The sequence below is a fragment of the Polypterus senegalus genome, chromosome 1 (genome assembly GCF_016835505.1).
Source record: "Polypterus senegalus isolate Bchr_013 chromosome 1, ASM1683550v1, whole genome shotgun sequence".
In the NCBI taxonomy this organism is placed as follows: Eukaryota; Metazoa; Chordata; class Cladistia; order Polypteriformes; family Polypteridae; genus Polypterus; species Polypterus senegalus.
In genome coordinates this window covers 77,937,935-77,950,228 of record NC_053154.1, presented here as the reverse complement: position 1 = coordinate 77,950,228, position 12,294 = coordinate 77,937,935, and the positions used below count along the sequence as shown (strand labels likewise).

General features: G+C 43.1%; 1 protein-coding gene across 2 annotated transcripts in view; it reads right to left on the bottom strand.

Annotated features, from left to right (window-relative positions):
* Positions 1 to 1,308: 1,308 nt before the first annotated feature.
* The window catches only part of mtmr11 (myotubularin related protein 11), a 117,563-nt gene continuing 106,577 nt past the window's right edge, over positions 1,309 to 12,294 (bottom strand). For both annotated transcript variants that reach the window (XM_039751295.1, XM_039751304.1), the window contains exon 17: positions 1,309 to 2,271. In XM_039751295.1, coding sequence (XP_039607229.1) covers positions 1,960 to 2,271 — 312 coding nt within the window. In that variant the 3' untranslated portion in view covers positions 1,309 to 1,959. The remainder of the gene's footprint in view (positions 2,272 to 12,294) is intronic.

Sequence of the window (12,294 nt, the reverse complement as noted above, 5' to 3'; positions counted from 1 at the left end):
AACTAATTTTTTCTCTAAGGCAGTTAGAAAACATCAAAATGTATTTTTGACCAAATAATTTACATTATCAAGTTAATAATATTTTTACACCCACTTTTATATTCCAGTGAAGTTATCTATCTGAAGCAATGTTAGGCTAGTGCAAAATTAAAATAAGTTCATTTTCAGGTTCAGAGCATATTATGTTTGTAATTTAGCAACTGATTTTGCTTTTGCTACATGTTACCCGTTACTGATGTCAGACATATGCCTGAAGAGGGAAGAAGAAACTACTTTTGAAACACCTATTGAAGAACTAAAACAGTGTCTGAATAGTTTAACAGCGGTAAATGTGTGTGCTAATCCATTTTAGAAAAGAAAAACTAAAATATCAAATATGCAGAAGAAGATCATTAAAAAAAAGCTTGTTCAATAATGACTTAGTTTACAGTAATGAATAATCAATTATTTACCACAAATATACAATAAAACATGTAGGCAGGACGAATAATAATTATCCCTGTTATCATACATCACGTTTACCTAAAAAATACAAATCTTTATTTACACATGCCAGCCTATGTAAACATACACAAATACACCACTAAAGTACACTACTTCTATACTTGTTAACACTATTACAGTGAATTCATTTTATTAATAATTTATACATTAGTTAAACATATTTCACTGTAAAGTATAAAATATCTAATAAATAAAGGTATAAAAATCATATTTAAACCTCAGTTACAAAATCTATATTATAAAATTTGGTCACTGTAATGAAATATTTTGATTAATTACTTAGGAAATTTTATCCTATTTTAGAAAAAAAAGGCCATATCCTTGACCAGGATATGTGGGTTTAAAATAGATGGACAAACAGATTTACAATATAACAAGAGTTGAAGGTGATCCTGGACTAAAATAAATAGATTTGTTTTGTAAGAAATACTGTATGATAATATGAACAAAGCAACACATTCTTACTCTATCTCATTATTTGTTAGAACACAATTTTTGGGAGAAGAAATGCCTCATTATATTACCTGTGGCCTTTAACTAATCGCTTTGTTATCATTTGAAGGGTCTGTTAGATTAAAATACTGGTGTAACATTATTGTGTGCAACCATGAAATAAAGTTACGTTAAAACCAAGCACACTATTGTTTTTCTTGTGAAATTCCCAATAAGTTTGATGTGTCACATGACCCTCTTCCTATTGAAAAAACAAAAGTTGGATCCAAAATGGCCGACTTCAAAATGGCCACCATGGTCACCACCCATGTTGAAAAGTTTTCCCCCTCACATATACTAATGTGCCACAAACAGGAAGTTAATATCACCAACCATTCCCATTTTATTAAGGGGTATCCATATAAATGGCCCACCCTGTATATAATCTAATCAAGACCACTTAGAAATGTGTTTGAAGGGAAAAGCCAAATTATAGAAATTCTGTTTAAAATGTTTTAAATGTAAAATTATGCAATTATTTTAAATTCAACAGAGAGCATATAATATGAAATGTAGGCTAATTTCTACATTTTACTGGTGATTTTAAGTTTCCTTTCATAAGCATTATACAACAAAGCCATCGTAAATTGCATAAAGTATTGTGTTCAAAAGACATGGTGGATATATTGTCTATCAGAAGCTCATAATATATAATAATATATAAAAAAATCCCGTACCAATTCTGGCTTTGCATTTGGGATTTGGACATTTTTTAATACGCTTCTCTTAGTAAGAATGTGCAAGCAGCAGCGGTCATGCTTCTGTGAAGTACTAATGTAAATTTGTTAAATAATGATCATGGAGGTGAAGCAAGAGAAAGATAATCGTGATGCAATGCTGTCATACTATACCAACCCAGTATCATTATCCTGGATTCTGTATGCACAGGAGAAAGTGAACATTAAAAATAAATACAAAATATAATTGGACCTTATAAGTTAATGAAAAGGCAAAGACTGCCTTTCACCTCTCAGATGAGAACAACTGAGCATTATTTTCCTGGTGAACTGGAGTTTTTACATGTTGTAAGTCAAAGGTGCCTGAAATTATTTGATGATCATTTGCATTGTCTGTGCAGATTCTTCTCTCCTTCATGATTTTCTCATTTATACCCTCAACCCCTGAGTTTTCACTGTTGTTACTGTTGTTGCAGTTCTCTACAGCACAAGTACTGGTGAGTTGCTGCTTTAGTGCTTCCTTCAGTTTGCAACGAAGTTCATCCACTTCAGAAGCCAATAGCTCTAAGCAGGGATGAGATGATGTATGGAGAAAGCACTGAAAAACAGTAAGGATGAAAAATGTTAATGTTATATTTCACAGCAATGTTGTTAATGAGTAGTAAGTACAAGCTCAGAGTAGTACAATATGTACAAAGACAATTGATCTATAACATTCCCAGTGTATCATTTTATATTTTCTTTGAGAGATATGGGTATAGAAGCTAATATCCTTTTCTTAAACCACATCTTAAGATGAGTTCTTGCATTTCTGCTTATTCTAAATGTAATCAATTCTTTACTTCTCCTATGTAAACTCATTTTCAGCTTCATTGCCTGGTTTAGCAGTCTGGCAAAGAAAAATTTTAAAAGGCTCCAGCAAATATGCAAATAAAGTTATTGGGACCTATTGTGATGGTGCTCCATGCTCCCTCTTCTCAGTTTTGGGAGCTTCTCGAACCCAACACCGTCGATAACATAACCGAATGAGCTGTGCAATGAGGAAACAACACAAAGCAAGGGGAAGGTACAAAGTCCAAATGCTTTTAATAAAAACGAAAACCAAATAGTCTCCAAATAAATAGTGCACCCCTCCTTGAACCGCCACCTTATCATGGTGGAGGGGTTTGCGTGTCCCAATGATCCTAGGAGCTATGTTGTCCGGGGCTTTATGCCCCTGGTAGGGCCACCCAAGGCAAACTCGTCCTAGGTGAGGGATGAGACAAAGAGCGGTTCAACAAACCTCCGATTAAGAATAAAAACCTTGGGCGACGTTTTCCCTTGCCTGGACGCGGGTCACCGGGGCCCCCCTCTGGAGCCAGGCCTGGAGGTTGGGCTTGATGGCGAGCGCCTGGTGGCCGGGCCTGCACCCATGGGGCTCGGCCGGGCACAGCCCGAAGAGGTAACGTGGGTCCTCCTCCCCATGGGCTCACCACCTATGGGAGGGGCCAAGGAGGTTGGGTGCAGTGTGAGTTGGGTGGTGGCGGGCGGGACCTTGGCGGTCTGATCCTCGGCTACAGAAACTGGCTCTTGGGACGTGGAATGTCACCTCTCTGAAGGGGAAGGAGCCTGAGCTAGTGCGCAGGTCAGAGGTTCCGCTAGATATAGTCGGACTCACCTCGACGCACAGCTTGGACTCTGGAACCAATCTCCTTGAGAGGGGCTGGACTCTCTACCACTCCGGAGTTGCCCCCGGTGAGAGGCGCCGAGTAGGTGTGGGCATACTTATTGCCCCCCGACTTGGAGCCTGTGCATTAGGGTTTACCCTGGTGGACGAGAGGGTGGCCTCCCACTGCCTTCGGGTGGGGGGAAGGGTCCTGACTGTTGTTTGTGCGTATGCGCCGAACAGCAGTTTGGAGTATCCACCCTTTTGGAGTCTCTGAGGGGTGCTAGAGGGCATACCTTCTGGGATTCCCTCGTTTTGCTGGGAGACTTTAATGCTCACGTGGGCAATGACAGTGAGACCTGGAAGGTCGTGATTGGGAGGAATGGCCCCGATCTGAACCCGAGCGGTGTTTTGTTATTGGACTTCTGTGCTCGTCACGGATTGTCCATAACGAACACCATGTTCAAGCATAAGGGTGTTCATATGTGCACTTGGCACCAGGACACCCTAGGCCTCAGGTCGATGATCGACTTTGTGGTCGTGTCGCCGGACTTGCGCCATATGTCTTGGACACTCGGGTGAAGAGAGGGGGAGCTGTCAACTGATCACCACCTGGTGGTGAGTTGGCTTCGATGGTGGGGGAAGATGCCGGTCAGACCTGGTAGGCCCAAACGTGTTGTGAGGGTCTGCTGGGAACGGCTGGCAGAGTCCCCTGTCAGAAGTAGCTTCAACTCCCACCTCCGCAGAACTTCAACCACGTCCCGAGGGAGGTGGGGGACATTGAGTCCGAATGGGCCATGTTCTGTGCCCCTATTGTTGAGGTGGCTGACCAGAGCTGTGGCCGCAAGGTGGTCGGTGCCTGGCGTGGCGGCAATCCCCGAACCCGTTGGTGGACACCGGCGGTGAGGGATGCCGTCAAGCTGAAGAAGGAGTCCTATAGGACTTTTTTGTCCTGTGGGTCTCTGGAGGCAGCTGATAGGTACCGGCAGGCCAAGCGGAATGCGGCTTCGGTTGTTGCTGAGGCATGGCGTCTCAGGAGGGGGAAGCAGTGCAGTGTCAACACCGTATATGGTGGGGATGGTGCGCTGCTGACCTCGACTAGGGACATTGTGGGTCGGTGGGGGGAGTACTTCGAAGACCTCCTCAATCCCACTAACATGCCTTCAAATGAGGAAGCAGAGCCTGGGGACTCTGAGGTGGGCTCTTCCATCTCTGGGACTGAAGTCACCGAGGTGGTCAAAAAACTCCTTGGTGGCAGGGCCCGGGGTGGATGAGATCGCCCGAGTTCCTTAAGGCTCTGGATGTTGTAGGACTGTCTTGGTTGACACGCCTCTGCAACATCGCATGGACATCGGGAACAGTGCCTCTGGATTGGCAGACCGGGGTGGTGGTCCCCTCTTTAAAAACACTCCTCAGCCTCCCTGGAAAAGTCTATTCGGGGGTTCTAGAGAGGAGGGTCCATTGTATAGTCGAACCTCGGATTCAGGAGGAACAGTGTGGTTTTCGTCCTGGTCGCAGAACAGTGGACCAGCTCTTCACCCTTAGCAGAGTCCTGGAGGGTGCATGGGAGTTTGCCCATCCAGTCTACATGTGTTTTGTGGACTTGGAAAAGGCGTTCGACCGTGTCCCTCGGGGAATCCTGTGGGGGATGCTCCGGGAGTATGGGGTACCGGACCCCCTGATAAGGGCTGTTCAGTCCCTGTACAACCGATGTCAGAGCTTGGTCCGCATTGCCGGCAGTAAGTCGAGCCCGTTTCCAGTGAGAGTTAGACTCCGCCAGGGCTGCCCTTTGTCACCGATTCTGTTCATAACTTTTATGGACAGAATTTCTAGGCGCAGCCAGGGTGTTGAAGGGGTTCCGGTTTGGTGGACTAAGGATTGGGTCACTGCTTTTTGTAGATGATGTTGCCCTGTTTGCTTCATCAGGCCGTGATCTTCAGCTCTCTCTGGATCGGTTCGCAGCTGAGTGTGAAGCGGCTGGGATGAGAATCAGCACCTCCAAATCCATGAGTCCTCAGCCGGAAAAGGGTGGAGTGCCCTCTCAGGGTTGGGGGAGAGATCCTGCCCCAAGTGGAGGAGTTCAAGTATCTCGGGGTCTTGTTCACGAGTGAGGGAAGAATGGAGCGTGAGATCGACAGGCGGATCGGTGCGGCATCCACAGTGATGCGGGCTCTGCATCGGTCTGTCGTGGTGAAAAAGGAGCTGAGCCGTAAGGCAAAGCTCTCAATTTACCAATCGATCTACGCTCCTACCCTCACCTATGGTCATGAGCTATGGGTAGTGACCGAAAGAATGAGATCGCGAATACAAGTGGCTGAAATGAGTTTCCTAAGCAGGGTGTCTGGGCTTTCCCTTAAAGATAGGGTGAGAAGCTCAGTCATCCGGGAGGGGCTCAGAGTAGAACCGCTGCTCTTACGCATTGAGAGGAGTCAGATGAGGTGGCTTGGGCATCTGATCAGGATGCCTCCTGGACGCCTCCCTGGTGAGGTGTTCTGGGCACGTCCAACCGGGAGGAGGCCCCGGGGAAGACCCAGGACATGCTGGAGGGACTATGTCTTCCGGCTGTCCTGGGAACGCCTTGGGATTCTCCCGGAAGAGCTGGAAGAAGTGGCCAGGGAGAGGGAAGTCTGGGCCTCTCTGCTGAAGCTGCTACCCCCGAGACCTGACCGCGGATAAGCGGAAGAGGATGGATGGATGGATAAATAGTGCAGTGTTTCCAAAACAGCCATAAATAAATGATCCATAAAAATGAGCTGAAAAGTGGAGGCCAATAAATACAACCAATTAAAACAAGGTTAAAAATCAACATGTTGGAAGCAGTCCATTTTTAAAACCCAGTGCCTTCTCCTTTGAACTGGCGGCCTCCCTGCTTCTTCCATACGGGCCCTATCAGCAGGTGCAGCTGACCTTCCTCTGGTCTGGTTGTGTTCCATCCCCTGGCTACATGCAGCTCCCAAGCCGGACTGAGACTCAAGTCCCCAGCAACCAGGGCACTTACACTGGGGGTCTCCCTCACAAGCGTCCTCAACTCCCAGTGCCTTTTGCCTTGACTCCCAGTGCCTTATGTGGCGAGTCAACCACGATTCTGGTCACTCCACCTCCTCTGAGCTGCCCAACTGGAGTGGCCGCGTCTTACTGCCCCTGATTGTCGGCCAAACACTCTTTCCAGGGGTTCTGCTCCCAGCTGCCTGCCTTCACACTCACGAGCCTGCTCTTCCTGCTCACTCACTCTCGCACCGGCTCTTTTCTCCTCCCGCCTTCCTCTTCTCTCTTTAGCCTCCGTTCTTTTGTCCTCTCTCTTTTTGCTTTCATTTTTTCCTCCCCTCCGCACTCGCGCTTCTCCTTTTTATATAGGGACGTGGCACAGGTGTGGTGATTAACAGCTCCCGGCACCAATTACAGGCAAAGGTGATTCTGCACCCGTGCACGTAAGTGCAGAAACACCCTCATCACTCCTGCCACACTACCATGCCTCCTCCTTAAGCCGCGAGTGTTTCGATTATTTATTTTAAAAGGTAATCAGCCACGAACCTCAATTAACCACACCTATGCAGATGATACAGTGTGTGTCAGAGAGCAATGTTGAAAAAATTGGAAATGATGTCAACAGATGGCAGATACACATTACATGTTGAACTTAAAGGATAAGTATGGAATTTTTCAATTTGGAAGTTATTTCTTCACAATTATGATATATATGCATTTACCATGCAAAAATGTGTTTTAAAGTCAAGCTCTCACTGACACTTAAAAATGGGGGCTAAATGGGCTTCAAGCCCTGCTGGTAATGGCCCACTTCAAGCACTCGTAGTTGTCTGCAAGTCCACAGTGGTGCAATGCTACACATATACCTGAGCCCTACCCACCCAAACTTTGTGTGTGAACCATTTATAAGGCTCTTTCCCTCTACTGCAGCACACTCCTGCTAAATTTGCTAAGCACGGGCATTTCACATGCCTCCTACTGTGAATTTGAGTGCCTGACAGCTTTCGTGTGAGGCATGTGAGATTAAAATAATCAAAAGATTGGTCAGTTTGGCACTTTCAGGAGATTTCTGCAAATGTTTGGAACCAGTTGGCAATGTTTATTTTCATTGATGATGGGTCAAGACAATCTGCAATGGATGATATCTCTTTCCAATATCTATAACATTATTTTTGAAAAATAATGGTCTCTGCTGTGCTGCACGTACACATAAGCTCACAATTAATGTAACACTGAGTTACTGCCAGTGGTGAATAAAATCTGGGCAAGAAACATAATAATGGTTACCTGAATGACACTTTTCAATGCAAAAAAAAATTTTCATCTGTGTAATTCTTAGTGAATTCACAAGTGTACATATTGTGAAGGACAGCCGGGTCCCATGCCTGGAGGGACAGCCCTGCTGCTTATGTTCTTGGGGGAGCCGCCATGGGCAGTTCAATACCTCCCCCGGGACGCTTGGTGGCAGCCTCCCTGGCTGCCGGTGATTCCCCAACCACCCGCAGGGCTCGATGGGAGATGGAGTCCTCCACGGCTTGGTTGGGGCCCGGGGTGGCCGCTAGGGGGGGCTGTCTGCTTCCCACAGCCCGGCTGGACGAGTCTTCAGCCCCACCCGGAAGTGCAATTAGGACCAGGTGGTTAATCACCTGGAACGCTTCCGGGTGGGCTATAAAAGGGCCCAGCCGCCACCACCACTTGGGGAGCCAGAGTTGGGAGGAAGGTGACGAAGCTTGAGGAGGAGTGGTGGTAAAGGAAGGAAGAGAACTGTTCTGTGCTTGTGTTTTGCGGACTGTGTTTGGGCTGTGTGGCACGGGGAAGACGTGCCCCACAGCCGAAGAAAAATAAAGTCTTTGTGTTTTTTATACATGCCTCCGTGTCCATCTGTGTCGGGTCAGGCGCCTATATAGCGCCTTTGTTACAATATATACATATTATTTATTTATTTATATGTATTATGTACTGTATATAATATTTTATGTACATTTATATGTACTATTGTAATACGAAATATTTTTTTTCTCATAAAAAATCATTAATAGATGGACCTAACAGTTTGATATTATGGCTCTGTACAAGATCCTGTCTTGTGTTTAAGATTTCCCTCCTCATGGCTTTCTGAAATATTGATAATACTGGTGGTGATGATTTAGATTCAGGATTTTAATATAATTTAGATAGGTATTCATTTAGAACAAATGATTTCCCAACTTTCATGGATTTTACACTACCTGCAGTGTTTTTGGCTGTTAAAGTACAACTATGAATTGTTATTGAACTGTTGGCAAGGCATGCTTCTAAATTAAATTATTATATAATATATGCGGTTATAAATGTATTCTGATGAGTTTTTTCTTTAATAATGGTCAATCTATTTCACTTTTTATTTCTTTTAAAAGTATCAACTGAACTAATTTGTGTACTAATGTCAGAAAATCCCCTTAATGTATTTGATGTGCTCTTATCTTACTTTTTTCCATATTCCTAATATGAATGGTGTAAATGAAGCCATAGTTACGCAGCATTTGTTCCATACAAATGAGAAAGATAACTATACCATGCTACTGTCATTATTCTGAAGACAAATCTAATAGTCTCCTCATAAGCAGCTTAATCATATAAAAGGAATATCAAATAATTTGGTTTCTGAAATATTTTGAGGGATTCCCACTTAGATAACATAGCTAAATATTCTCAAACCTGCTATGCAAAAGATATTCACAGCAGAGTAAGTTTAAATAAAACTCTTTATTTATAAGAAAGTTTTACAATGTTGGCATACACAGTAAGTCAATTAAGGTATCAAGCTGCTGTGACTACTAGTACCATAAGAACAGCAATATGATCCAGTGAAGACAAAAGGGATGGGAGCCTTACACCCTGTGTTGGCTGGGATTGGCTCCAGCAGACCCCCGTGACCCTGTGTTAGGATATAGCGGGTTTGAAGATAACTGACTGACTATAATGTATTGGAGTACAGTAATCCCTCCTCAATTGCGGGAGTTGCTTTCCAGAACCCCCCGCGATAGGTGAAAATCCGCGAAGTAGAAACCATATGTTTGTATGGTTATTTTTATATATTTTAAGCCCTTAGAAACTCTCACACACTGTTTATAAATATTCTCCGCACAGTTATACAGTAAACCCTCGTTTATCGCAGTTAAACCGTTCCAGACTCTACCGTGATAAATTAATTTCCATGAAGTAGGATTCTTTATTTATAAATCTAATATTTTCGCAGTTAGAGCATAGAAAACGTGTTTACGACCTTCTAAATACGTTTTTTAACATTATTAGAGCCCTATAGACATGAAATAACACCCTTTAGTCAAAAGTTTAAACTGTGCTCCATGACAAGACAGAGACACCTCTCACAATTAAAAGAATGCAAACATATCTTCCTCTTCAACGGAGTGCGCATCAGAAGCAGAGAATGTCAGAGAGAGAGAGAGAGAGACACAGAGAGAGAGAAAAGTAAACAATCAAAAATCAATAGGGCTGTTGGGCTTTTAAGTATGCGAAGCACCGATAAAGCAGCTGCAAGGAAGGGATCAATGTGAAGGTAGTCTTTCAGCATTTTTTAGAGGAGCGTCTGTATCTTCTAAGCAAACAGCCTCTGTGCAAACAGCCCCTCTGCTCACACCCCCTCCATCAGGAGCAGAGAATATCAGAGAGAGTGAGAGAGACAGAGAAAAGCAAACAATCAAAAATCAATACGGGCTGTTAGAACTTTTAAGTGTGCAAAGCACAGCACGGGAAGCATATCGTATATCATTAAGGAGATTTATTTAATATGTAATACGTGCTCTGATTGGGTAGCTTCTCAGCCATCTGCCAATAGCATCCCTTGTATGAAATCAACTGGGCAAACAAACTGAGGAAGCATGTACCATAAATTAAAAGACCCATTGTCCGCAGAAATCCGCGAACCAGCGAAAAATCCATGATATATATTTAGATATGCTTACATTTAAAATCCGCAATGGAGTGAAGCCGCGAAAGTCGAAGCGCGATATAGCGAGGGATCACTGTAATGCCTTGCCAGTGAAAAAAAAATTTCAATCTATAACTTTTGGCGGGTTTTTGGCAAACATCAATTACTAAAGCAGACTTAGAAAGACAGGTTGGTATTGTCTCATACATCTTCCAATGGCAGTTAGACACTGTAGTAGCGTCCTGAAACTGAAGTCACCTGAGTTGACACTGACTCATGTAGTGTATGCATTGGTGATCCAATACACTGAGAGCAAGTTCTGGATTGAAAATTTGAATGGAATATATGTGCAGTCCAGTCGTTCTTAATTTTCATATATTTGTTAAGACATAATGGACAGTTGAACATATCAAAAGACTTACACACGTATGACTAACATATTCTAAGAATACTGTGTATTTTTGTTATAATTGATAAAAAACAACAAATTTGTTTGGTTTGCTTATGTCTTTAAATATTCACCTTGGATTTAAAAGCTATTTGATATATACTACATATATATATATATACTGTATATATATACTGTATATATAATTTTAATTTCATATTAATATATTTTAGTAGGTAAAAAATTTTGCATCTGTTATGTGAATGTATTATGCTAATCTTTTTTTTAAAAAAAGGATGAAAATTCAATAATAAGGAGCACCAACCCAAACTTAGAAAAGATAAAGATAAGTGTGTTTAGATAAAACAAATCCATTAAAACTATGATATATAAAACTATCCTACAGAATGTCAGAAAATTAAACTGCTAGACAGATATTCTTAAAACTAACAAAAAGTAATTGCTTCAAAAATTCTTTTCAAAAGTGTGTACATCTGACAATGCCAATGGTGTGGATGGGGAATATGGAGCTTTTCCAACACAGCCACTGAATTCAGTTTGTTCTGAGAATTCCATTTGTGATCTTATCTTTACTGTAGGGATTGTCCTTTCCTAACACCTCAGCAACAACAGGCAGGCAATTCACCTTGAATATTTTCCTGTATTTGTTTTGGCAGGACTCCTAGTCTATGTGAGACGTGGCCGGCTTGTCATCCCGGCCAATACCCCCAGGCCGCCAGATGGAGCCCTCCCTGCAGTATGGAGGTGCCCCGAAGATCAGCAGGGAATCATGGATGCTGTAGTTTTTATCCTCAGCCCTGCTGGATACCTCAGGGGCTGCAAGAGGGTGCTGCAGGGAGGACCGAGGACTCATTTGTGCCCTATGACCCGGAAGTTCGTCATAGGACGACGGGCTTCCGGGGTGTAGAAAAGAACTTTTACCTGACCCGGAAGTGATTGAGGATCACATGGACTGGGGATTGAGAACACTTCCGGGTCAGGGAATATAAAAGGACTGTGGGAGCTCCCAGATGGCGAGCTGAGCTGGGTGGAAGGGTGGCAATGCGTCTGGGAGCTGGAGGATTGGTTTATTATTGTAGTATTTGTTATTATATGAGTATTGTGGTGGAGAGTGTGCTTTGTACACTGTGGCAACAAAATAAAGTCAGCAATTGGACTTTTACCTAGTGTCTGGAGTCGTGGACAGGGGTTCAAGGGAGCAAGAGCGCCCCCTATCTACCACATCTATATTTTCAAATGCTTTGGCTACCCTGTACTTGTTTGTAACTTTCAAAAGCAGTTGTTCTCCATCATCTGTCCAGACAAAAAAGTTCCACTTTGTTCCTTCCTTGTTCATTTTGTATTTCAAGGTATTTCTGGTTTGCTCTGCAAATAAACCTTGTGCCTGGCTGAAAAACCTTGCAAACCCAATAGGTAAGATTTATGCATTTTTGGCACATTTTTTAGTGAGGATGACAAACTTTTAGAAAATGATCTGCAAATGATGCAGGAGGAAAATGTTTAAAATAAAAGCAGTATTTTTAAATTAATGCATGGAAGTGTTGACTAAACCTAAATGAAGGCAGTCTCAAAAAACATAATAATAGATACATTATCATAAACCAATTCACTCTAGGAGTTTATGTGGGGAAAAGGGATCTCTTGTCCTGAA